The 21,883-nt window shown below is 57.4% G+C and overlaps 1 protein-coding gene across 2 annotated transcripts in view; it reads left to right on the top strand.

Annotated features, from left to right (window-relative positions):
- Positions 1 to 3,983: 3,983 nt before the first annotated feature.
- Positions 3,984 to 21,883, top strand: part of SLC38A10 (solute carrier family 38 member 10) — a 30,808-nt gene continuing 12,908 nt past the window's right edge. Inside the window, exons 1-10 of one of the 2 annotated variants that reach the window (XM_021534169.4) lie at positions 3,984 to 4,194; positions 5,023 to 5,140; positions 8,187 to 8,232; positions 9,290 to 9,383; positions 10,460 to 10,603; positions 11,524 to 11,648; positions 14,243 to 14,345; positions 15,013 to 15,195; positions 16,844 to 16,955; positions 17,134 to 17,240. In XM_021534169.4, coding sequence (XP_021389844.3) covers positions 4,093 to 4,194; positions 5,023 to 5,140; positions 8,187 to 8,232; positions 9,290 to 9,383; positions 10,460 to 10,603; positions 11,524 to 11,648; positions 14,243 to 14,345; positions 15,013 to 15,195; positions 16,844 to 16,955; positions 17,134 to 17,240 — 1,134 coding nt within the window. In that variant the 5' untranslated portion in view covers positions 3,984 to 4,092. Of the gene's footprint in view, positions 4,195 to 4,230; positions 4,499 to 5,022; positions 5,141 to 8,186; positions 8,233 to 9,289; positions 9,384 to 10,459; positions 10,604 to 11,523; positions 11,649 to 14,242; positions 14,346 to 15,012; positions 15,196 to 16,843; positions 16,956 to 17,133; positions 17,241 to 21,883 lie in introns of those variants that run through there. The other variant, XM_085556609.1, reaches the window with a different exon arrangement.

Genomic DNA, 21,883 nt, shown 5'->3' with positions numbered 1-21,883 from the left:
GGCGGGGCCCGGCCGGGCTGGCCGCTGTCCCGGCCATCGGGCGACACCGGGGCTGTGCCCGTGCCCGGTGCTCGGTGCGCTGCCGTGGTTTGGCAGCGCCGCAGGCAGGCCTGGCCGGCTGGGGGATGGAGCCAGGGCCGTGCGCTGGGGATGGGAGAGGCGGGGAGGGGGACGAGGAGCGGTCGGGGGTGTCAGCCCATGGGCGGTGTGACACTGAGCTGCGCCGTGCTGGTGTCCTGGAGCGCTGGAGGGACGGAACGGACAAACATGGAGCTGGGAGCTGCCTGTGACGGAGGAAACGACCGTGACCTTCACCTTTCCAGCAGAGCTCGTCCTCCTGCCGCTGGGCTGGCAGCGCCCGGCTTTGCCATGGCACGGGCATGGGGCTGGCCTGGCGCTGGGGCCGGTTGGGAATTTCTGACAGCCAAGGAGGGAACAGCAGATCCCAGGCACAACCCAGGCACAGGATGGGATTTCCCGGTGGTCCTTTCCGGGACCCCGTGGGAGGCTCCTGCCCGGTGCAGTGCCCTCTGTGCTGGGCACAGCCCTGTCCCAGTGCACAGATGTACACGTGGCTCTCTCCCAGCCTTGGGTTTCCTGTGTGCTGCAGCTCCGTCTGCATGGGGGCTGCAGCAGCTGGGATTTGCTGCCCAGAGCCCCCAGGACGATGACCGCCACCTCAGTCCCGGCAATAACGGGCGAGTGGGGCCACATCCAGCCAACTCCGAAATAACCCTGCTGCCACCTCTGGCTGTCAGGGCCCGCCCCGACCCACCACACATCCCGGACAGCTCCCGAGGTTAGCAGCCGGCGCTGGGGCCGCTCCACCGTGATCCCCTGGGGTCTACCGGAGCACGAAGATGCCGAGCCGTCGGTGGCATCGGGATCCGGCACTGATAGCGTACGGACAGGCACGCGTCCTTGGCACTGCGGGGACGGGGCGCCCGCTGGGGACACAGCCCGGTGGCACGGGGCCCCGCTCGGCCGTGCCGGGGTCCCCCCGGTCCCCTCGCGGTCCCCGCTCCCCGCGGAGCCGGCTCCGCGCGCACGTGGCCGGGCCGGGCCGTGCCCCGCGCTCCGCCCCGCGCGCCCATTGGCCCAGCGCCCCCCATCCCGCGCTCCCATTGGCCCAGCGCCCCCCGTCCCGCGCTCCCATTGGCCCCGGAGCCCTTCACAAACAAAGGCCGGAGCCCGGCGGGGGGCCCGGCGCGCCGCTCTGATTGGCGGGGCGAAGGGGCGGGGCGAACCAGGCAAGCCACGCCTGCAGAGCGGCGCCGGATGCCCCAATATGGAGCTGGGCGGGGCCCGCCCATTCATGCGCGCAGGGAGGGGCGGGGCCAGCGGGGCTGCGCTTCCCGCCCGCGGCGCGCGCGGCTCGTTCCCACGGCGCGGGTGGGGGAATGAATGGGCGCGCGCGGGGCACCGCACCGGAGCCGCGCGGCCCGGTAAGGCCCGGTGAGGCTCCGTACGGCCCGGTAAGGCCCGGTAAGGCACCCTGTGGCTCGGAACGGCTCGGCACAGCTCGGTGCCTGTGCTGGGCGGGGGTACGTACAGGTGGGGAGCGCGAGTGTGACGGTGCCGGGGCTGGCGTGGGGCGGGCGCGATCGTGTCCTGAGTGTGAGTGGCTGCGCGTGCATCCCCCGTGCTTGTACCCCCGGTGCTGTGTCCACCTGCACGCCCCTCTGTGCCTTGCACACACCCACGCGTGCTTTGTTCTGGGGAGCGAAGGGGGCTTCCCGGCGCTCCCCACGCCCTTGGCTCTGCATCGCTCCTGCCCAGCCCCTGGGGCAGCACCAGCGTCCCAAATGCTTGGGGACCCCCATCCCAAAATCTGTCCCATGGTGAGTACCCACTGCGGTGCCCCACGGCTGGCGCTGGGTGACACCATGGCGGGGACACCACGGGCTCTCACCTCCCTCCAGCACGGGCTGTGCTGTTTGTCCCACGCTGCTTTAACCCCCCAAGATGGGTTTGGCCCCTTGCCTCCATCCTCCTCATCGTGCCCATAAATTCATTCCCGATCCCGTTCCCAACCTGCCAGGCCCTCGCGGGACATGCGGCAGCTCCCAGCCCGTGCTGGAGATATGGACTGAACTTTGGTCCCTGAGCAATTAAGGTGCCTGAAACTGCACTTCATTAATGGTTGTTCCGCAATAAACTGCCATCAAACTGCCCTTATTTGCAATATAAAACTGCAATTTGTTTTAATTTATGTTTTTCAATCCCTGCCGGGTGGTTCCGGGGATCTGCCAGGCATCTGTCACTGGAACCAGACATGAGGAGCAGGGTGGCCCTGGGTGCTGGGTGGGGTGTGGGTGGGCTTGCCCCAGGTCTGGAGAGGGGGTTTCCATTCCTCCCCATTCCCCGTGGACCCTGCGCCGTGTCCCCCAAGAAGGGAGGGTAGGGATGCTCCCATGGCTCCAGGGAAGAGCATCCCCATGCCATGGGAGGTTCATGAGAGCCCCCTGGCCACGGAGCTGCCACTGAGGTGAATTCCTGAACACGAGTGGGGTGGGTGGGAGCAGAGATGGACCCAGCTGTTTTCCTGGGACAGCGTCACCCGTGGGAGCTGGGAATCTGGCTCAGCTCAGCGTGTGCCAGCACACGTGTGCACATCCCTGCGGAGCAGCATCGGACCCAGCAGCGGCCCCTGGACATCCCGAGCGATTTGTACTTCCCTGCAGCAGCACAGAATCCCCGCGGGCTCAGCCAGCCCCGAGCCCCCATTTCTAATTACAGTCACTGTGGCTCTGCCATCCTCCGGGGCTGGTTGTTCTCCGTGGCTCCAGATCCGACGGGAGGAATCTGGGCCACGGGGCAGGACTGGGGAGGGCTCTGAGCCACCGGGGATTCCCGGTGGATCCTGCCGTGGGAACGCTGCCGCTGGCTCCCAAACCGCTCAGGGCCCTCGGCCGGCTCCCGGTGTCCCCTGCCGGCGGAGCAGGGTCGGGGGCCCTGGTGCTGCCCGGCTGTTCGGAGTGGTTGGAGCTTTCCAGAGAATTCTCCTTGCTCTCGGCAGGTGCTGAGGTGATGGGAAACCGCCCTGGCGCTGCTGGGACGGAGCGCGGCTCCTGCCGGAGGCAGAATTTGGGATGTTCAGAGCTGCTGAGCAGCTGATGGAACTTGAGGAGCTGCAGGCAAACCCTGGAGATGGGCACGGACGAGCCCCGGGGCTGTGGCACAGGAGGGTGGCAGAGCAGGGGCAGCTCCCTTGGTGTCCTCATCCCGTGCCGCGACGACTCCTGGCTGGCTCTGCACATTTCCCAAGCCCCTGGCTCCCACTCGGACACCGAGAAGCCACCAGAGCCCTTTTCCTGACCACATTCCTGAGGGGATCCTTCATCCCAGCCCGAGGACACACACGGACACAGCCACCGCCCCGGCACAGGAGCCAGGAAAAGCAGCCGGAGCTACCGATGCCACGGCGCACCTGGAGGGAATTAGGCCGCCTGTTCACCTCCCTGCAAACCTTTTGTAGAGCGAATTCCTGCGGTTTCCCATCGCAATTGCTGCAAATTATACGAGCGCCGCGTTCCGTTCCGTGCCCTTGGCGAGTGCCGCTCGGAGCTGCCGCCACGCCTGCCCTCGGGGGACCCATGCAGAGCCCCCCCACGTCTTTCCTTCTTTTTCCCTTATCCCGCGGGATGCGGGAGGCACGGAGCTGGGGATGGCTCCGGGGTGGATGGGGATGCCGGGGGGGATGGGCTCCCTCGAGTCATGTGCACACACGCGTGAAGAGGCAGCGGCACGAGCACCTCCGTGCCGTTCCGCACACGGCTCCGCTGGATGCGTGTCCCGGTGCGCTCCCGCCGCCCCCCGGCCCTGCTCAGCCCCCCGGGGGCGCCCCCCGCCACGGGACCCCTTTGTCCTCCGGCACCATCGAGTCCGGGCCGGAGCGGCGGCCGGAGCGGCCCCGCGTGCACGCGTCACTTCCTGCGGCGGCGGCGGAAGCCGGAAGTGCCGCTGTGGCCGGTGCCGGGTCGGGGCGTGCCCGGTGGGGCCATGGCGGGCACGGCCGGCTGAGGGAGACCGGGGGCACCGGGCGCTCCGAGCCGGCCGTGGGGCCACAAACCGGGTCCTCCGCCGCGGGCCATGGCGGCGGCGGCGGCGGGTTCCAACTGGGGCCTGATCATGAACGTGGTGAACAGCATCGTGGGGGTGAGCGTGCTCACCGTGCCCTTCTGCTTCCGACAGGTGAGGGCCGCCCGCCGGGTCCCAGCGGGGTGCTGCCGGCGTCCCCCGGGCTGGGGCGTGCCCGTGGCAGCCTGAAGCCCCTGCGAGCTCCACCGCGGCCGGGCCGAATTCCGGCCCGAATCTGGGGGTGGGTCCCTGGTCGGAGAGGAAACTCAGCAAAGGAATCGCTTCAGACCCAGACCGGGCATCTCGTGTTCCAAACCCTGCTTTTTTCCCAGCCGTGGAGTCCCCAACTCAAAACTCGTGCTCCAAACTCGGGGTTTTTCCCTGCCCTGTGGTCTCTCTGACGACTTCTGCCTGTCTTGTAAGGAGAAGGGATAAATTAAATTATCATTAAATATGATAAACAGAACTCAGAAGCTTTTCCAAACTCAGCTGTGCCCCTGCACCTCTCCCTGGCATCTGGGGCTGTGCCAAGGCACCTGCTGGGTGCCCGTGGTTGCCAGCCCTGCACACAGGGAAGGCAGCGGGGCAGGGTCTGGCTGAGGAGTGCGTGATGCCATCTGGCTGTTGGTAAATAAGTTTGCAGCAGAGGTGGCACCTCGGGGTCTGTCTGTGCTCCCTGCAGGGATGAGCCAGGATGGGAATCCTGCTCCCAGTTGGCTGCTCAGGGATTGGACTGGTGCAGCTGGGAGCTGTGAGAAGCAGGTGTGTGTTCCACGTGTCCTTGAGCCGTGGAGAGAGTGATGTGGAGCTGCTGGAAGGGGACAGAACTTCCTGAAAGAGGGAAAAGCGTGGCTGGAACACGGGAAGGAGCTGAGGGTGCTGAGGGAGGGTGGCTGGGCTGTGGTGGGGGGCTGACCCCCCATCTCCTGCTGTGCTCTGCAGTGTGGGATCCTCCTGGGAGCCGTGCTGCTGATCTTCTGCTCGTGGATGACTCACCAGTCCTGCATGTTCCTGGTGAAGTCGGCCAACCTCAGCAAGCGCAGGACCTACCCTGGCCTCGGTGAGACCCAGCTCCGGGGCTGCTCCCCGGCCCTCCTGCTCTTCTGACAGCGCCCTGGCCTTCCTTGGCCTCCCCATTTGCATTTCCTCCGAGGTGTTGTTGGAACAACAAATGTTTCCTTGCTGCAGTGCCCAGTTTGCCTCTGGCCCGGGGCGGTGCTGGGGTGGATCCTGCTCCCACAGCCCTGTTAATGGGCGCTGAGTTGTTTTGACTCCGCGGGGCAGGGGAGGAGATGATCCAAACCCCAGCTCCCGGGAGCCATCTGGGATCAATTGTGGGGCTGGGATGAATTAATTATGGGTCTGGGCACGAGTTCCCCACCCAGCGCTGCCGGGACAGCAGGTCCTGCCAGCCTGGCACGGAGCTGGGCTGCCTGGATCTGAGCTGGGAGCTCCTGTATGGCTCAGCAGAGAGGAAACAGAGCGAGGTTCCAGTGGGCTGAGAAAATAAAAACATCTGGAGATCCCTGGGTGGGTTTTGGCAGAGCCAAAAACCTCAGAGCTCAGTGCTGGCGCCGGGATTGGCCTCTGCTCAAGGCCTCTCTTGGGATTCTGACTGCCCTGGGGAGCAGGAGGAGGTGTTTGGGTTCCAGTCCTTGCCGTTGGCATATGGAGCAGTGGGAAAAGCCTCCTTTTCCTCCCTCTGCCTTACTTTTCTGTGGCAGGAGGGAGCTGCTTGGCACTGCCCTGGCACAAGGGCTCCCGCCAGCTGCTGACGGATGGGTTTGCTCCTCCCTCAGAGCGTCCAAGGTGCTGCTCCCAGGAAGCACATCCTGGCTCCTGCTGCCTTGTCTCTGCTAGGAACAGAAAGGATGGACAAGCTCTGTGGTCTGGGAGGTTGTTTTGGTGCCAGGGGGAAGGGGGAGCCCCCAGCCCAGCTGCCGGTGCCGCTGCTCCCTGCCCCTCACAAAACTCCTTTGTGTGCTGCTTCCCGGAGGACAGAGAGTCCCCTCCACCTTGGAGCGTGTCCCGGGAAGGAGGGATCCTCTGCCCGCCCGGGAGCTGAGGGGCTGGAGTACAGAGAGGGCCAGTGATGCTTCCCAGCTTCCTCCTGGCAGGGGGCTGGCAGCAGCGCCGTGCCCGTTCCTGGTGCCCTGGGAGAGGTGCCACGCGCTCCCGCGCCGCATCCCAATGCTGCGAGGCCGGGCAGCTCCACACAGCCGCCTTTGTCCCCACAGCCTGGGCCCGGGGACAACTGCGGGCGCTCCTGGGAGGCTTTGGCAGGAGGAAAGCTGTGCGCATTCCCTGCAGGCGGGCAGAACCTTCCGGAGGAACTCGGGCAGCCGCGGCTCCGGCACAAAGCCTGGCCCGGGCCGGGGCTGGCGCTGCCTCCGCAGCACGGCGGGAAGGGCAGGGGCTGCAGGGAGATGTGTGGCTGAGGAGGGAAGCGGGAGGCAGTTCCCTGATGGGTTTTAACCAGGAGAGGAGCTAATCCCTCCCCTTCCAGCAGCACTTGGGATGTGCTGGGGCTGTGCTGGGCGGTTCCTGAGGGGCAGCTCAGCCCTGCAGGACAAGGGGCTGAAGCGCTGTCCCAGGAACCACACTGGGTTTGAAAGGCTTCTCCAGGTACTGAGCAAGCTCTGCCCAGTTGATCCCATTCCAAGGATTTGATTATACCATTTATTTTACAGTCATTACCTTCTGGGGAAGATAAAGAATCCCATTTTTCCGTTGTCCCCAGGTGGGGACACCTGCCCACAATGTTTTGAGGCTTTTTCTCATTCAGCATCAATTCCAAACAGCCGGGGAGATGGGCTGGTTCCAGCATCACCCAGGGCTGTGTCAGTATCCAAAGGCTGGAATGTGCTCTGGGAGGAAAGGCAGCACCATTCCTCCATTCCCCCCCACCCTGAGCTCAGCCTGTTACTGACCCATCTCCAGGAGGATGTTTTCCTCTTGCTGGCTCCTCTTTCTCCTCCCAGACCCTTCGTCTGTGGGCCTGACCCCCCCAGAGCTGTTGCCTTTTCCCTCATGGTTGTGAATTCCCAGAGGAGGCCGGAGTGGAGCGGCCGCTCCCTGTGCCTGGGCACAGTGCCTGGTGGCGGCTGTCCCACTGCCCTGTCACTGATCCAGCAGCTATTTTGGGTGCTCCCCCACATCCCTGCTCCGGGCCGTGGGTCCCTGCCGTGCCTTTTGCTCATTCTGTGGGAGAACATCTCGTTTCCTGAATTTTTAGCTCGAGTAAGAGTCCAAGGAAATCAAGAGTTGAAGCTAATGTTTAAAATAGCAGAAGAAGCTTCCAGAAAGGATTTGAGTTTGTTTTCTGGTGGGCGCTGGGAGTGTTGGGCTGTGCCTTGAGGGAAGGCAGAGGGGACTCCAGGGTGGTGGGGTCATGCTGGACCTCACTGGCAGATTTGAGCACTGTGGTCTGGGTTTGGCACCAGAGCTCCCCATTCCTGTTCTGCCCAGTAAGAGCTAAAAATAGAAGTAAAGTTTTCTTGGCATTGTCTTTTTAAGAGAAAACCCAGTGATTTGAGGACTATTGAGCATTTTCTGCTCCAACCCCAGGATGGAAAGGGGGAAAGCAAAGCCTTGGCAGCAGCCCTTTGGTGTGGGTTGGGAGGACTGGGTATTCTGGGAATGGGATTGAACGTTCTGGGCACCAGCTCAGCTCTCCCAGCCAGCCGTGTCGGGCAGCCCAGTTCGAGGGGGAAGATAAAAATAAAAAGGGGACTTGGATTGGAATTCTGCACCACTTTAACTTTCGCCACACACAATCTTGTACAGGAATATTTTCTCTCCCATTGCCTTTAATGGCTGCCATGTGTGGCTGCTGCTTCACACCACTTCTGGTTTTAAACAGAAAAAAAAGAACCTGCTTGCTGGCTTTCCCTCATCCCTGCTCCCGTCTTATGTGGTTTTCAGTTTCCAAAGGGAAAGGCTGAAAAAGAAAGTGGGAGGGTGAGGAAAATGGCCCCAAAATACCAGTGGTGGGTTCCTTCTGCACTGCCCTGTGTCACTGTTGGTGTCTAATTGTGAACTGACATCTTGCCCTGTTCTGGACCTTTCTTTGACTGACTTCCACTCTTTTTTCCCTTTTTTGCCAGCATTTCATGCCTATGGAAAAGCAGGAAAAATGTTGGTGGAAACAAGGTAAATCTGCTGCTGATTCAAAGTGTGAACAGTTTGGGTGTCTGTGGCGAGAACCTTTCTGAGCCTTGCTGTGCTCTCCTTCCTTCCTGTGCTGCCTCCTGGAATTCCACAGGAGGCTGGGTGAGATGCCCTGAGCACAGCTCCCAGGTGTCACCTCCATCCCTCCCAGGCACTGGGAGCACAGAAGGTGGGGATGAGCTCCCCTGCTGCTCTGCTGTGAAATCACAGCCGTGTCACTCGTGGCAGCTTTCCAGGGGTGACATCCCTGCTGTTGAGTTAGTGGGAGGGAGTGTGTGCTTCCTTGCATCCTGGGATCTGCTCTGCTCCTGCCCTCTGTGCTCCCTTCCCTGCGAGATGCCTTGAGGGGGAATCCTGCCTCCATCTCTGCTTCCTCCCATGACCCCAGTGCAGATGTCAGGTGATGGCACAGTCCTCACAGCCCTGCTTTTTCCAGCAGGGATTCTTTTCCAGGCACGTTGAGCCCAGGGCTGGCAGTGGTGCCAGCTCCTTTGCTCCTCCCAGCTGCAAACTTATGCTCAGCACTAAAAATACACAGAATATTCCTCAGATGTTACTTGTCCATGCAAGCAGAGGCTGTAATTGCCACAGGGATGTTCTATAATTGGAACTGGGAAGGAAAGTGGTCCAGGAGTGGGAGGAGAAGCAGTTCATGGACAATCTTTTCATTAAAGTGTGGTCCATTATGTGGAGAGACATTGGAGAGCCCACTGGATATTGAGACTCTCATGGCAGCGTCCTGCTGTGGGTGTGGGGCTCTGAGAGCCTCGTGCTGATTTCTTTTGAATTTTTCCAGGAGTTCAAGGAGTTCTTGTCATCTCCAAGATTAGTTTTCCTTGGTTTTTTTCCCCGTGGCTCCCAACAGGAGTTAAACTCCTTCATGGGTTGTGGGCAGAGCTGCGTCTCCGGGTGTTTGGTGTGGATGGAGGTTCTTTGGTGGCTGTTTTATTGGCATGGGGTGCAGAAGGGCTGCCCTGCTCTTCCCAGCACTGAGGATGGGAGCGTGGCCCTCCTAACCCGTCCCTGTTTGTGTTTGCAGCATGATTGGGCTGATGCTGGGCACTTGCATCGCTTTCTACGTCGTCATCGGCGATTTGGGCTCCAACTTCTTTGCCCAGATGCTCGGATTCCAGGTGAATAAATCACTCCTGCAGTGCTCCCAGACCTTGCCCTGAGCCCTGTGTCCCCTGGCTACAGCAGAGCTCCTGCCCTGGGGTGTGCTCAGCACTCCCTGGGGTCCCAGGGGGGCTTTGTGGGGTCCCCTCACGGGGAGATCCTCGTGCACGGAGCCTCGGCTCTGGGAAGTCTGGGAAGCTCAGACATATGGCAAACAATCAGCTGTGTAAAACTCCAATAAGGCATTTCCATCAAAGGAATTCTTTTTAACTTGTTCCCTTATTAATTCTGGAGCAAATTCCCGGGAGAGATAATGCTTCCTGCCTTAATTCTGCCCCAGTGGGTAGTGACAGGCAGTTCCTCTGCCTGAGCTCTCCTCCCTGTAGTTCAGGAGGGATTTTTGTCCTGTCCCTGGCCGGTTTTGTGGGCAAAGTCTCAGTGTTCCTGCCTCCTCAGCCGTGTGATGAGCCTGCTGCTGGCTCAGGATGCTCCGAGGCAAGAGGTGCTCTGAGGAGCCGGCACGAGGGCTGTGCAGGGAAGCAAAAGGATTTTTGGTAGAGTGTTATCTGTGCTGCCTGATGCTCCTAAGCTCAGATTAAGGGACTGTGAAGTTAAAAAAGATGTGTTGAGGCTGCAGCCAAATTAGGTATTAAATATTTCCAAGCATTCCAGAGTGTTCTGCTATAATAAATACCAGTGTGAGGCTTTGATTAATTTTCTGGATTGGAGTTTTCAACACTTTCAATTTCTCATCTTCCCAAGTAAATTTAGGTTTTATTTAATTGCATGAAAATACCTAAATAGCTTGTGCTGGATTAGCATTTAACCCCCCCAGCCACCCCCCAAATTCTTCCAGCTCGGACCTGTCATACACTGCAGAGCAACAGTGGCACCCAGTGACTGTCTGAGCTCAGCACAGACAGAGCCCGCAGAGCGCCGAGCTTGCAGCCTCTTCAAGCACCTCCAGACACACAATTGCCCTGTTTAAAGTTGCCTTTCACTCTGGAAAGATGAGCCATGCCCGGGCTGGCTGCCTGAGGGGGTGTGTTGGTATCCTCCCTGCTCCAGGTGTTGATGCAGGTCTCTTCTGCAGGTGTCGGGCCCGTTCCGCATTGTCCTGCTCTTCGCAGTCTCCCTGTGCATTGTCCTTCCCCTGAGCCTCCAGAGGAACATGATGGCCTCCATCCAGTCCTTCAGTGCCATGGCTCTCATCTTCTACAGCGTCTTCATGTTTGTGGTGGGTATGGGCACCAGGCATCCCGCTTTCCTAATTCCTCTTGGTTTTTTGTTGATGAGTTTCACCTCCCAGGTGCTCCTGTGATTCCCTCCTAGAGCCCCAGCCCTGTCTCACCCAAATTTCAGGACTGGAAGGAAAGGGAGGTGTGGGAATTCTTTCCATGTAACTTTTCTAGTAGGCTGTGCAGGGTCACACGTCGGAGCTGCCTCCTCAGGGAGGTGTGCAGCCTCCTAGGAGCTGTGCCTTTAAGAAACCACAACATTCACAAGAGCTGGCTGCACTGAAACGTCTCTGGGGATTAGAAACCCCATCCAAGGATATTATAAACAGACATTCAGACATATTTACCTTCTGCTTCCTGTGCAACCCAACTCCTGCCAGTTCTTGTGTTCATGGCAAGGGAGCTCCCTGCCTCGGCTCCTCCCTCTTTCCATAAAGTTTTTCCTTCTCTTTGGTGAGCTGGTGGTGTTAAATGGCCCTGGAGCAGCAGGTGGGATCCTGTTTTAGGACCCTTTGTCTCTCTCTGCTGAACAGGATTCTCTAAGGCCAGCAGTGCTTCCTGTTTGGATTGAAAAACACGTGTTAAAAAACACATTTTAAAAAGTGCAAAAGGGTTTGCTTTGAACAATAATTCGCACAGTTAATGTGTCAGTGGAAACTGTGTGTGCTGTGATGTCTGATGGCATCAAACAAGGGGGGAATGTCATAGATCCCTTGAAATACTCTCTGGGATCCTTGGTGGCCCTGGGAGCTGTGTGGGTGGGACATGGAGCAGGGGGATTGGGATGGGGCTGTGGTGGCAGCTCAGCCTACTCCCTGCACAGCTGTCACACGCTGCCTGTTATCCCAGCCTGGCATTGCTGCTGCCCTGGAGCTGTTTGGGGCTGGCTGCTCACCCAGGCTGTCTCTCCTGGCTGCAGGTTGTGGTGTCCTCCTTCAATCACGGGCTCTTCAGCGGGCAGTGGCTGCAGCGAGTGAGTTACATGCGCTGGGAGGGCATTTTCCGCTGCATCCCCATCTTCGGAATGTCTTTTGCCTGTCAGTCGTAAGTACCTGCCATTCCCAGCCCTGGCAGCTGTTCCTGCAGTGAGTTTGTGTGAGGGCACAGGGTCAGGAGGATCTGCAAGGGATAGATACCATCTGCTTTGGTGGCTTGTTTTCATCAGAGTACTTTACAGCTCGATGAAGTTCAGGCTCTCATTCAGTCGTGACCCTTTTGTTACCCAGACCCTCTTGTTATTCCATTTCACCTGGGAACTCTTGTAATGGAGCAACATGAGACCACTGGAGCCAAACAGCTCCTCGGGAGCTTCTGGTGCAGCTGCAGGAGGGATGAAATTCCCCTGGTTCTTGAAGGGAATGCTGGAGCACCAGGAAGGCTGTGCCACCCCACTGTGTGACCCCCTGAGTGCTGAATGCTGGGGGCTGCTCTGCTTCCCCAGATTTCCTGGAGAACACTGCAAAGATCACACAGTTGTTAGCTTTGGAGGGGTGTTCCTGCATTTCCAGTTCCCTGGGTGTAGTGGCACACGGAAAGAGGTGAGAGCAGACCAGGCTATTTCCACCTGTCCAGTTCCCTGGTTTTGCACACAGGTGGGAGAAGGTGAGGGCAGGCCAGGCTGTCCAGGTTTCCAGCAGCATTCCCTGCTGCACAAGGACAGCACGTGAGCGCTACGTGCCTGGCCAGAGCCATGACAGCTCTAACCAGTGTAAATCCAGCCCTGGACAGGGAAGGCTGGCTTGCTCTGGAAGGACCATCCTCCTCTGGAAGCCTGGCAGAGTTGGGCTTCCCCCGTGTAGTTCCAGCAAACAGGTCTCGTGCCAGCAGTAAATGAATGTGACAGATAAAATTTGCTCAGACTGCTGTGTTTACACCCACTCCAAGATCCAAATCATCATTTCCCACTTACTGGCTCTCTTGGCAGCTCAGATCCTACCCCGGCACACTCCAGGCTTGCTGTTTAATGCCTCCATTATAACTGGCAAAGGGAATTGTGTTCTCTTGCAGCTTTACCTTGTTAACAAATCCCTTTTATTGGTTTGCCTTATAGAAGCCATGAAGTACCCAGAACAATTTTCCTGGGAGTTGGGAAATGGTTTGGTCTGGACCTGTGTGTGTGCCTAAATATAGGCTCCATGGCAGTGCTTTTGTGGCAAACCCAATCTTAAACTGTGTGTTTTTTCCAAACATCAGGAAAATACACTGTCCCTAGCCCAGGCAATATTTATGTTTTTTAAAATTTCTTTTCATCTGTGTATTCTTTCTTTCTCTCTTTACCCACCCTCTATATATTCTGTTCTCTTTATGCATAGTTTATCTATATAGTCTCAGCTGGGTAGATTGAATTTTGGTAACCTTTGAATCACCTTTTTAACCATCCCACACACTGTAGAGCCTCCCTGTTTCCCTCTTTTTTCCTTCCCAAGCCTGAATGTTAGCCTGGACCCTTCCCTCGGAGGCTGAAGGCCAGAATGGAGCTGGAGGTGGCTGTGGAGAGGACAGGGAGGAATCCCAAATGGAGAGATTCCCAGAGAAGCCAATCTCCTTTCTCCAGGGAGGAATCCTAAATGGGGGGACTTTGGGAAACCAGTCTCCTGACTCCCAGGGAGAAATCCCCAAGGGAGAGATATCTAGGGAAGCCAGTCTCCCAGGAAAGCCAGCTTCCTTTTTTCAGGGAGGAATCCCAAGTGGAGGGACTTTGGGAAGCCAGTCTCCTTCTCCCAGGGAGAAATTGCAAATGGAGAGATTCCTAGGGAAGCCAGTCTCCTTTCTCCCAGGGAGAAATCCCAAATGGAGACTCCCAGGGAAGCCCTTGCTCCCTGCTGGTACCTCCAGCCCCAGAGGCAACGTGCTCGGCCTGCTTTGATGTTCAGGGATTAAGGGTTAAGGATATTTCTGCTGGGCCTCAGCCTGACACACTTCCTGGGAATGGCTTGGTGCCCACTGGAGCTGGGGATACCCCTTCCCATCTCCCTCCAGGCCCCCTCCCTTCTCCCGAGAGTTCCAGGATGTAGCTGCTAGAATTAAAGTCACAAGAGGTTAATGAGTTGCTAAAATATGCACCTGATGTCAAAAAGAACATTCCCCACGCTTTCCAAGGCTGTAAATACCCCAAATCCCAGGGAATTGGCACTTCTGGCTTTCTGTGAAGCGAGCTGAAGTAGGACAGGCTCTGCGCTGGGGTTTGTTTGTTTAATTTTCCTTCAGACAGTGGGATGCTCCAACCTTCTTCCCGCTTTTCCTCTGTAAACACTGTGTTGCTTTAATTATCAGCACGGAGAGCTCCAAGAACAATAATCTCTGGCGCTGGGGCTGGCCCAGAGCCACCCGTGGCCCCGGGAACAAACGGTCATTCATTTTGCAACCCTTTCTGAACCCGAGTGTTTACATCACACGTTTCGCTCCACGTGGTGGGGTGGGGAGAGCAGGAATATTTTTGCAACACTTAAAAGTTATGAGTGTTCTGAAATCTCTTGGCATTAGCAGTATAAATTGTGGAATAGCAGCAGGTGTTTATGCTCCAGAGGGGGAAGGTGTCAGGGATTCGTTGCTGCTGGGCTGAGGCAGAGAATGGGCTGGGATTGGGGGTTTTCTCCTGTTTCCTGCAGGTTTCCTTAAATATTTTACCCTTTTTACAGTCAGGTCTTGCCTACTTACGACAGCTTGGATGAGCCGTCTGTCAAAATCATGAGCTCCATATTTGCTTCTTCCCTAAACGTGGTCACCACCTTTTACATCATGGTAGGAACTTCCCCCTTCTCTTCCCTTGCCAGAAATCTGGAGGGGCCACAGGGATGAGGATTTATCTACAGCTGGGGCTGCTTTCTGCTTATCTGTATTTATTCTGACAGATAAGTCGTCGTGCTGAAAGCAGAGTTAGGTGGGAGGTGATGAGCCCAAGAGCACAGGGGGTATTGGGAGAATCCAGGTTTTCAGAGTGGCATGTTTCCTTGGATGGAGGCAGAGTGAGGCCCAGCTCTTGCTGGGCCCAGCCTTGAGCAGGGGCTGCTGCCCAGAGTTTGGGAGAGCTTTTTCCAGCCTATTTTGAAGGAAGTTATGCCTCATAAGGCAGCAGTTAATAAAACTGGGTTAATAATTCCTAAGGAGAGCCTTGGTCCGTGAGCCAGGCTGCCACAAGGAATTGTGACAGCCCCTCTGTTGGAGAGGGACAGTCCATGGGCCTGGCAGCAAGCAAAGTGTGTCCTCTAGGAAAACCCCTTGGATTTGATGAGAATCTTGCTTTTAGGCAGTTCCCACTCTTGATTAACGACCTGTCCCAAGTTTTGGGGTGCCCATGGAAGTGACCTCACGTTCTCACTTGGCTGCTCCAACGGGAGGTCACCGTCCTGCCCCCTCTGTGAGGAGCAGATGTGAAGTGCTGGGAGTCCAACCCCGCTCCCCTCCCCAGGTGGGCTTCTTTGGCTACGTGAGTTACACCAAGGCCATTGCTGGGAACGTCCTGATGAACTTCCCTTCCAACGTGGTGACGGAGATGATCCGAGTGGGATTCATGATGTCGGTGGCAGTGGGGTTCCCCATGATGATCCTGCCCTGCAGACAGGCACTGAACACCCTGCTCTTTGAGCAGCAGGTAAGATCCCAGGGCTGCCTCCGTGTGAAGCTTGATTTTTGAAGGGTTTTTGTGACTCTTTGGTTTCTGACTGGGCCCCAAACCTGCCTTGGCACCCTGAGACTCTGGTGTTAGTGGCATGTGTCAGGTACTCACTATCCCAAGGGACAAAGCCTCAGCTCCCATAAAATCCTCAGTGCCCAGGGTGTGGTGACAGTGCAGCAGGGACCTGTGGCCATCCGTAAATCCTGCTCTGCTCAATGGTTAATTCCTGGCACTTGGAGGTTCATGGCCGCTCTGCAGAGGAATTCCATGGGCCAAAGGACTGGAGTTCCCAGTGTAAAGCTCATGTCCTGTGGCTGCTGCTGCCTGATCCGCTCGGGATTCCAGCTCTGGCACGGACATGTTACACAGCTCAAAGCCGAGGTGGTTTCTTCCTCTCAGAAAAAAGGGAGAAATGTGCTTTAGAAGCAGCAGAGCCTCCTCATTTCCTGCTGCTCCAGCTGCTGTCCTTTTGCTGGCCAACTCATTGAGCTCAAGCTCCTGTTCCCAGCCTCGGAGCCCAGCCCAGCCCCATTTCTTCTTGCTTCCTCGTGTGCCTACTCATTCCTGCTCCATTATTCTCACCCAGCGCTTTTGTCAGCAGCCCTGGAGCAGCCCTTTCCTCTCTGGGTTTGGATGTCCCCTTCCTCCAGCACCTCCCGGGCTGCGGTGCCGGCCCATTGCGGGGGCGGGCAGTGGGATGTGGGATCCAGCCCTCTCCCACACGTTCCACCTTTCCCAGGGCCAGCTCCTCAGCCAGCCTTTGTGACTGAAGCTGGTCTGTCTGCTGGAGACTGTGAGTCCCTTGTGGCAGTGGCGTGTTCTCCTCTGTGCATTGTGCGCACGGAGCGCGCCGATGGGATTCAGCAAATAACAGTGAGAGATTGTGGGAATGTTCTGAGGCCTTTGTGTATCCGCATAAATAGAAACCTCTTAGGCAGGAAATAAAACTTGAGCAATTTATAGCTCTAAATCCTGCCACTTCTGCCTGTGAGAAGCCCCCTGCTCTTTTCTCACGTTGGGAGGGCCTGAGGATGGGGGCAGGCAGTCGGTGAGAGGCAGCGGGTGCAGAGGAGGAAGCTCTGGAAACACTTGGGAGCACTTTGGATCTCGCCTGGGCTCAGCTCGTGGCTGGCTGGGCTCTGAAGGTGTCGCTTTGCCTTCCTCCCCAGTGTGTGCAGCTGGGACCTGCCGGGTCTGCAGGGCACTCTGGGGCCTCTGCCTTCCACACCTCCCACTCGGGAGGTGGGATGGGAAGCAGAGGGCCTCTGGAATTCCTCCAGCAGCACCCATCCTCCCCTGCAGTTTCCCTGGGGTGTTTCCCAGTCAGAGGGGCTGCTCCTGTGGTGGAAAGCAGTGGGAATGGCCCTGCTTCCAGAGCTGTTGGGGAACACCTCTCCCTAGCACAGTCCCCTGTGACCTCTCACTCCTCCTGCACCCTGAGCTCCTTCCTCTTGCCCTTGGCCTTGGGCTGTTCTCCGAGTCCGTGCCTGGGACTGGGGCACAGCTGAGGGGATTGCAGTTGGGATGGGCTGGAGCTGCAGGGAGAATTGCTGAGGGAATCAAGGGGGGTCTGGGCACTGTGATACTGGAGCTAAACTCTCCCCCTCCATTCCTGCCCTCCCAGCAGAAGGACGGCACCTTCGCTGCCGGGGGCTACATGCCCCCGCTCCGGTTCAAAGCCCTGACGCTGGCTGTTGTGTTTGGAACCATGGTCGGAGGCATCATGATCCCGAATGGTGAGTGAGGAGCTGGGAACGAGGACTGGCTGCTTTCTCTGGTCTCTGTTATTTGTTTTCCTGGCTGGGGTGACCAGACTCACACCCCATCCTGCCCAGGGGCTCTGGCAGCTGTCCCGTGCTGCTGCTCTGGCACTCCTGGAAAAGACCTTTGCTGACTTTTCCTCTTCTTCCCCAGTGGAAACAGTCCTGGGCCTGACAGGTGCAACCATGGGAAGCCTCATTTGTTTCATCTGCCCAGCTCTTATTTACAAGAAGATCCACAAGAATGCGCTTTGTTCACAGGTCAGTGCTGATGCTGCTTGACATCCCCCTAAGCCCTCTGCAGAGCCTGGGAACGTGCTCCATTTGTTTGCAGCACAGAAACTGCTCAGCACCTCCTCCAGCCTCCCCCTCCAGTCTGCCCAGTACAGGTGGGAGCTGTTCTGGGTGGGTGTCCACCACTTAGGGATGCACAGACAGTGGTAGAGGTGCTGGCCCAAGCTGGAACACCAGCTCTTTTGTCCCTCCAGCAGCAAGTGAAGCAGTCATTTTGTGCATAAAATGCTGCTTCCAGTCCTTCTGCGGGTGGGATTCAGGTTTTGGATCCTCAGAACAGGAAATCCAGGCAGCCTGTAAAACCTTAAAGCCTCACATCCCAGCCTGCCCAGGCTGGGTAAAACAAACAGGGCTCCACGATGTGGTTTGTGCTGCCGACCCTCAGCTTTCTGCTTTCAACCAAAATAATAGTAAAAAGGAACACACACATAGAGGTGTTGCTTCAGGAATTGATTTTCTGAGGGATTGGGGTCGTTCAGAGGCTGTTAGAAGTTTAACTTTTCCTTTTGCTCCAGTTTGAATTGGCCTCCTCAGGGACCGAAACAAAGTGGCTCTTTGCTGGGCTTGATCTCTCTGCTCCTGCAAATACCGTGGGCTGAAATTAACAGCTTTTGGTGTTTTTTTCCTAACAATGATTTAATCCACTGCCTTTTTCATGGGCCTCTGTCCCAACATTCCCAGTCAGGACAGTGCTGGGCTGGGAATAAAGTTTTGGGCACAGTATGGAGTCAGCAAGGGAGAGCAGCACATTTTTGTGGGGTTCACAGAACTGGTGGCTTGTTGTCTGCTTAATGACTTGTGGCTTTGCAAACCTATGTGAATTTTTTAAGCAGGGTGTGCTTTTTTTCTTCCCTGTGCTTTCCCTGACACAAGGAAGTAGTCCAACTTTCCAGCTTTCACTCTGAATTCTGACACTTAGCTCCGAACTTCTTTGAGTGAAACCCTGAGCAGGAGTCTGAATGCCAGCCTGGGTTTTTCAGGGAAACAAAGAGCACTTTCAAGAATTGCTTTCTATTCCGGCTGAGCCAGAGTGTTTCCCTGCAGTGCCTCGAGGCTGCACTCAGGACAGGCTGAGCTCTCAGCCCGGCTGCTCAGGGTGGGACACTGGGGCCCTCACAATGCCCGACCCCAAACCCGGTCACGAGGCTGAGGGAGATGTTTGTCCTGCAGAAATCCCCACAAAGGAGGAAGGGCTTATCTAAAGCATCAGGCCCCGGGTTACTTCTCGAGGGGCTGGCAGCAAGCTGTCCAGCCTTCCCTGAGTGATCCATTGCCTGTCAGGTCTGCATTCCTGCTTGGAGCGAGAGCACACCTGCCCGCACTGCTCAGCACCTCCCTGCCTCCACAGCCCAGCTCGGAGCCCACCCTCTCCTCCCTCCAGGTCTTTGCAAAGTCATTTATTCTTTCCCTGGAGCTCTGTCTTTGGTCTCCTCCTTCATTCCTGCACTCCTTTGATCAGGTGCTCCACTCCATCAAAGTCAGCTCCTGAAGAAGGTGGGGGGCGGGGGGAGCATGCCATCCCTGGGCTCAGCTGTCCTTCCCTTCTTGTCCCTGTCCAAACAGGGTACACGGACCTTCTCCCTCCTTCTCTGCATCAGCTTTAGCCTCCTTCAGAGCAGCAAACCTCAGCGCCAGCTTTCACACTTTTCGGGGTTATCTTGGCTCTTGTGCTGCTGAGAACTGGCTGCTTTTATCGGGCCACTTCTGGTACCCAGCAGTGTCCAGTGCGGGGCAGGTGGTGACGTGAAAGGCCAGGTTTTTACAGGAGATGGTGCAAACTGAGCCTACAAAAGAGGGATTTTGCACTGAAAGCAGTGGAGATGATTTCAGGTGGAAGAGGGAAATGGGCAGATGTTTGCTGACCAGTGTGGTATTGATGATTCGAGATTGTAGAAAGTCTCTGTCAGCCCCGCTGCCAAAGCAGAAGCCAGAATTGGTCTGTGCTGGTTTCCAGGTTGTTTATTCTGTTCATCTCTCACATGTTCTGCTGCCCTGCCCAGCTCTGTCCTGCAGGGCAGCGTGTGGGGCTCTGCCCTCAGTGGGATGTGACAAACATTAAATACCAGAAACTCCCTGGGCTGCATTTACAATAACGTGCCAATATCTGTCACCTACATTGGACAGTGTGTCCCCAGCCTGAACCAACAGAAAAATGCCAACACCACAGTGAGACATGGAGGGCATGGAGAAGGAGAAAAAGGACAGGGCACACCCAATTTCCTCCATCTTGTCTCCTTTGGACCCCTCATCTAGAATCCTAAAATTTTACTTTTGCACCCGTGCCACACCTAATTATTACTTATATCAAACACTCAGAGCTTGTAATTAATCCTGTAAGGTTGAAAACTCTTTTCCATGGACAGAGATCACAGCCAGTGTCTCTGGGGGCTCTGTCCAGGGGGGTTCCTGACCCCTGCCAGGATCCCAGACCTGCCAGGGCAGCCAGAGGGAAGCCCCTGGATTCCCACAGACCAGCAAAGGGCTTCTGCTGAGGAGCTGGGAAGGATTGGAGCTGCTGCTCAGCTGGGCTGGGCTGGGAGTGCCCTGGTTGGAAGGGTTAGGTTGGAAAGGCAGGTCCCAGAGCAGTGAAAAAGCCCAGAGTCAGGCACACAGTGCTGTGAGTGAAGCCGGGAGAGCGTTCCCTTTCTTGTGGTTAAGCATCTGTTCCTGTGAAGGTCCGTGTCCCGCTGCTCCCCGGGAGCCCCGCTTTGGCAGAGCTGCCGCGGGGCGTGTGGGGGTCTGGGAGCAGAGTGTGCAGCTGCCAACAGGAAGGTGTTGCCTTCCCGGTGTTGACACAAGCTTGTCCGAGAGGCCCCTCCTAGGGAGGCTGGAGTTGCTGTTGTCCCAGTTGGGAAAGAAGAGCTGCTGGAGGTCAGGAAGTGACCCCTGGGCTCGCTCCTGTGCGGGTGGAAAAGAGATTCCCTCTGCCCTTCCCTGGCAGCGCAGGGGCCAGCGCGCTTTCCCCAGCAGCACGTCCAGGGGTAGAGCCCCCCAAAGCCAGCACCTCTGAGGAGGGAGCCAGCAGTGACCGGGGCTCTGCATTCCTGCGCCGTGACTCTGGTCCCTCGGAACGCTCGGTGTCCAGGAGGGCGGGGATGGCGTCACGCCACACAAATGCAGCGTGTTTGCTTCCCGTGGAGGGCTGAGCTAACGGCTCTGCTGTGCAGAGCTGGATCATCTTCTGGGAGGAAGGAGGGCGAAGGGAGCGCGACCGCCCGAGGAAACGGCCACGTAAACTTCCTCTGCTGAATCCGCGTCCCAGGAGAGGGGCCCTGGCCATGCTGAGCTGCCCCAGGGCTTTCCACAGCCTCTCACTGTGTCCATGATGAGAGGGGCTTCTGCACAAAGGGCTCTGCTCTCGGTGGGATCGCTGGGTCTGGGGCAGATCATTCCTGTGGGACCAGAGGCAGAGCTTGGCTCAGACGTGCCTTGCAGTGCTGAGCCTCCCCTTGCTCCAGGATCTCTGCATGCTCTGGGGATTGGTGGCTCCTCCACCTGGATTGGTTCTTTGAGCCCAAGTCCTTGCAGCTCTCACTCCCATTCCTTCAGTTGCTTTGGTGGTCCCCTCAGCACAAACCGCCTGCTTCTCCATGGCATAAGCATCTCTATGGAATTAAGCCAAATCATGGTCCTCTTTATTCTGGTCTTCAGCTGGGGAGGGGTCGGTGAGGAGGGGGGAGCTGGGTGAGGGCGGCTCAGGGACAGCCCAGCCTGTCTCCGACTGCCACGTGTGCCCATACCCGCTGCTCCAGGAGCTCGCAGCTGAACTCCAAATGTGCAACAATCAAAGGGGTTTCAAGCCGAGGCATTTGAGCCCCTGGTTCCCCACTAAGATAAGAAACAACAAAAATCCTTTTAAAGCATTTAATGTTTTCAGCCGTTTCCTACAGCTCCCTCCTCTCCCACGTTGCTCCTGGTTCCTGTGGCACCAGAATAGATCCTCTTTGTGGAAATGCTCTTCCTCTCCGCTGTTGTTTCTAGAAGGTGCCAGAACAACCTCCCAGGCACAAAATGCATTTGTGCCGGGGCTGTGGATTGTGGGAGGGGAGGAAGTGAGGCAGCTCGAGCCCAGGGCAGCAGTGCAGGACCTGCTGACTCGGCGTTTGCCCGGCTGGGGGTGGATGGCAGGATGTCTGCTCTTTGTGCACCCCGGGCAAGGCAGGCAGCACATTCTGCTCCTGTTTCCTCTGCAGCAGCTCTAAGGTCTGGCCTCTGCTCCCTGGCCACGCTGCCCCTGATCCAGAGTTGCTCCACGTCCCGCCAGCCTTTTCCTTCCGAAGGCGTCGGGCTGTCTGCGGGGTGTGCTGGGAACGGGCCCTCCAGGGTCTCCTGGGCCCAGCTCTGACCATGCTGCTCCCTCTTTCTGGGTGACCTTCCTCGGTGTGTGAGGAAAGCGTCGGCCCCTCCTCCCTCTCTGGAAGTGCCAATGTTTTAATTCCTCCTTCCAATTTCACCTCTCCCCTTGATTTGCAGTTTTCTGGCAGCTTCCAGTGGTAAAGTGCTCCCTGTGGCCGTTCCTGGTTTTCCCCACACTGAGAAGTATCTTTTTGTTGTGCTTTTTGTGAATTGGGATGTAAATCTGCACAGTGAGGGTTGGGAGTCATGGAATC

The sequence above is a fragment of the Lonchura striata genome, chromosome 18, assembly GCF_050655825.1.
Source record: "Lonchura striata isolate lonStrDom1 chromosome 18, ASM5065582v1, whole genome shotgun sequence".
In the NCBI taxonomy this organism is placed as follows: Eukaryota; Metazoa; Chordata; class Aves; order Passeriformes; family Estrildidae; genus Lonchura; species Lonchura striata.
Note: the sequence above shows the minus strand (reverse complement) of the source record. Positions and strands in the feature narration are given on the sequence as shown.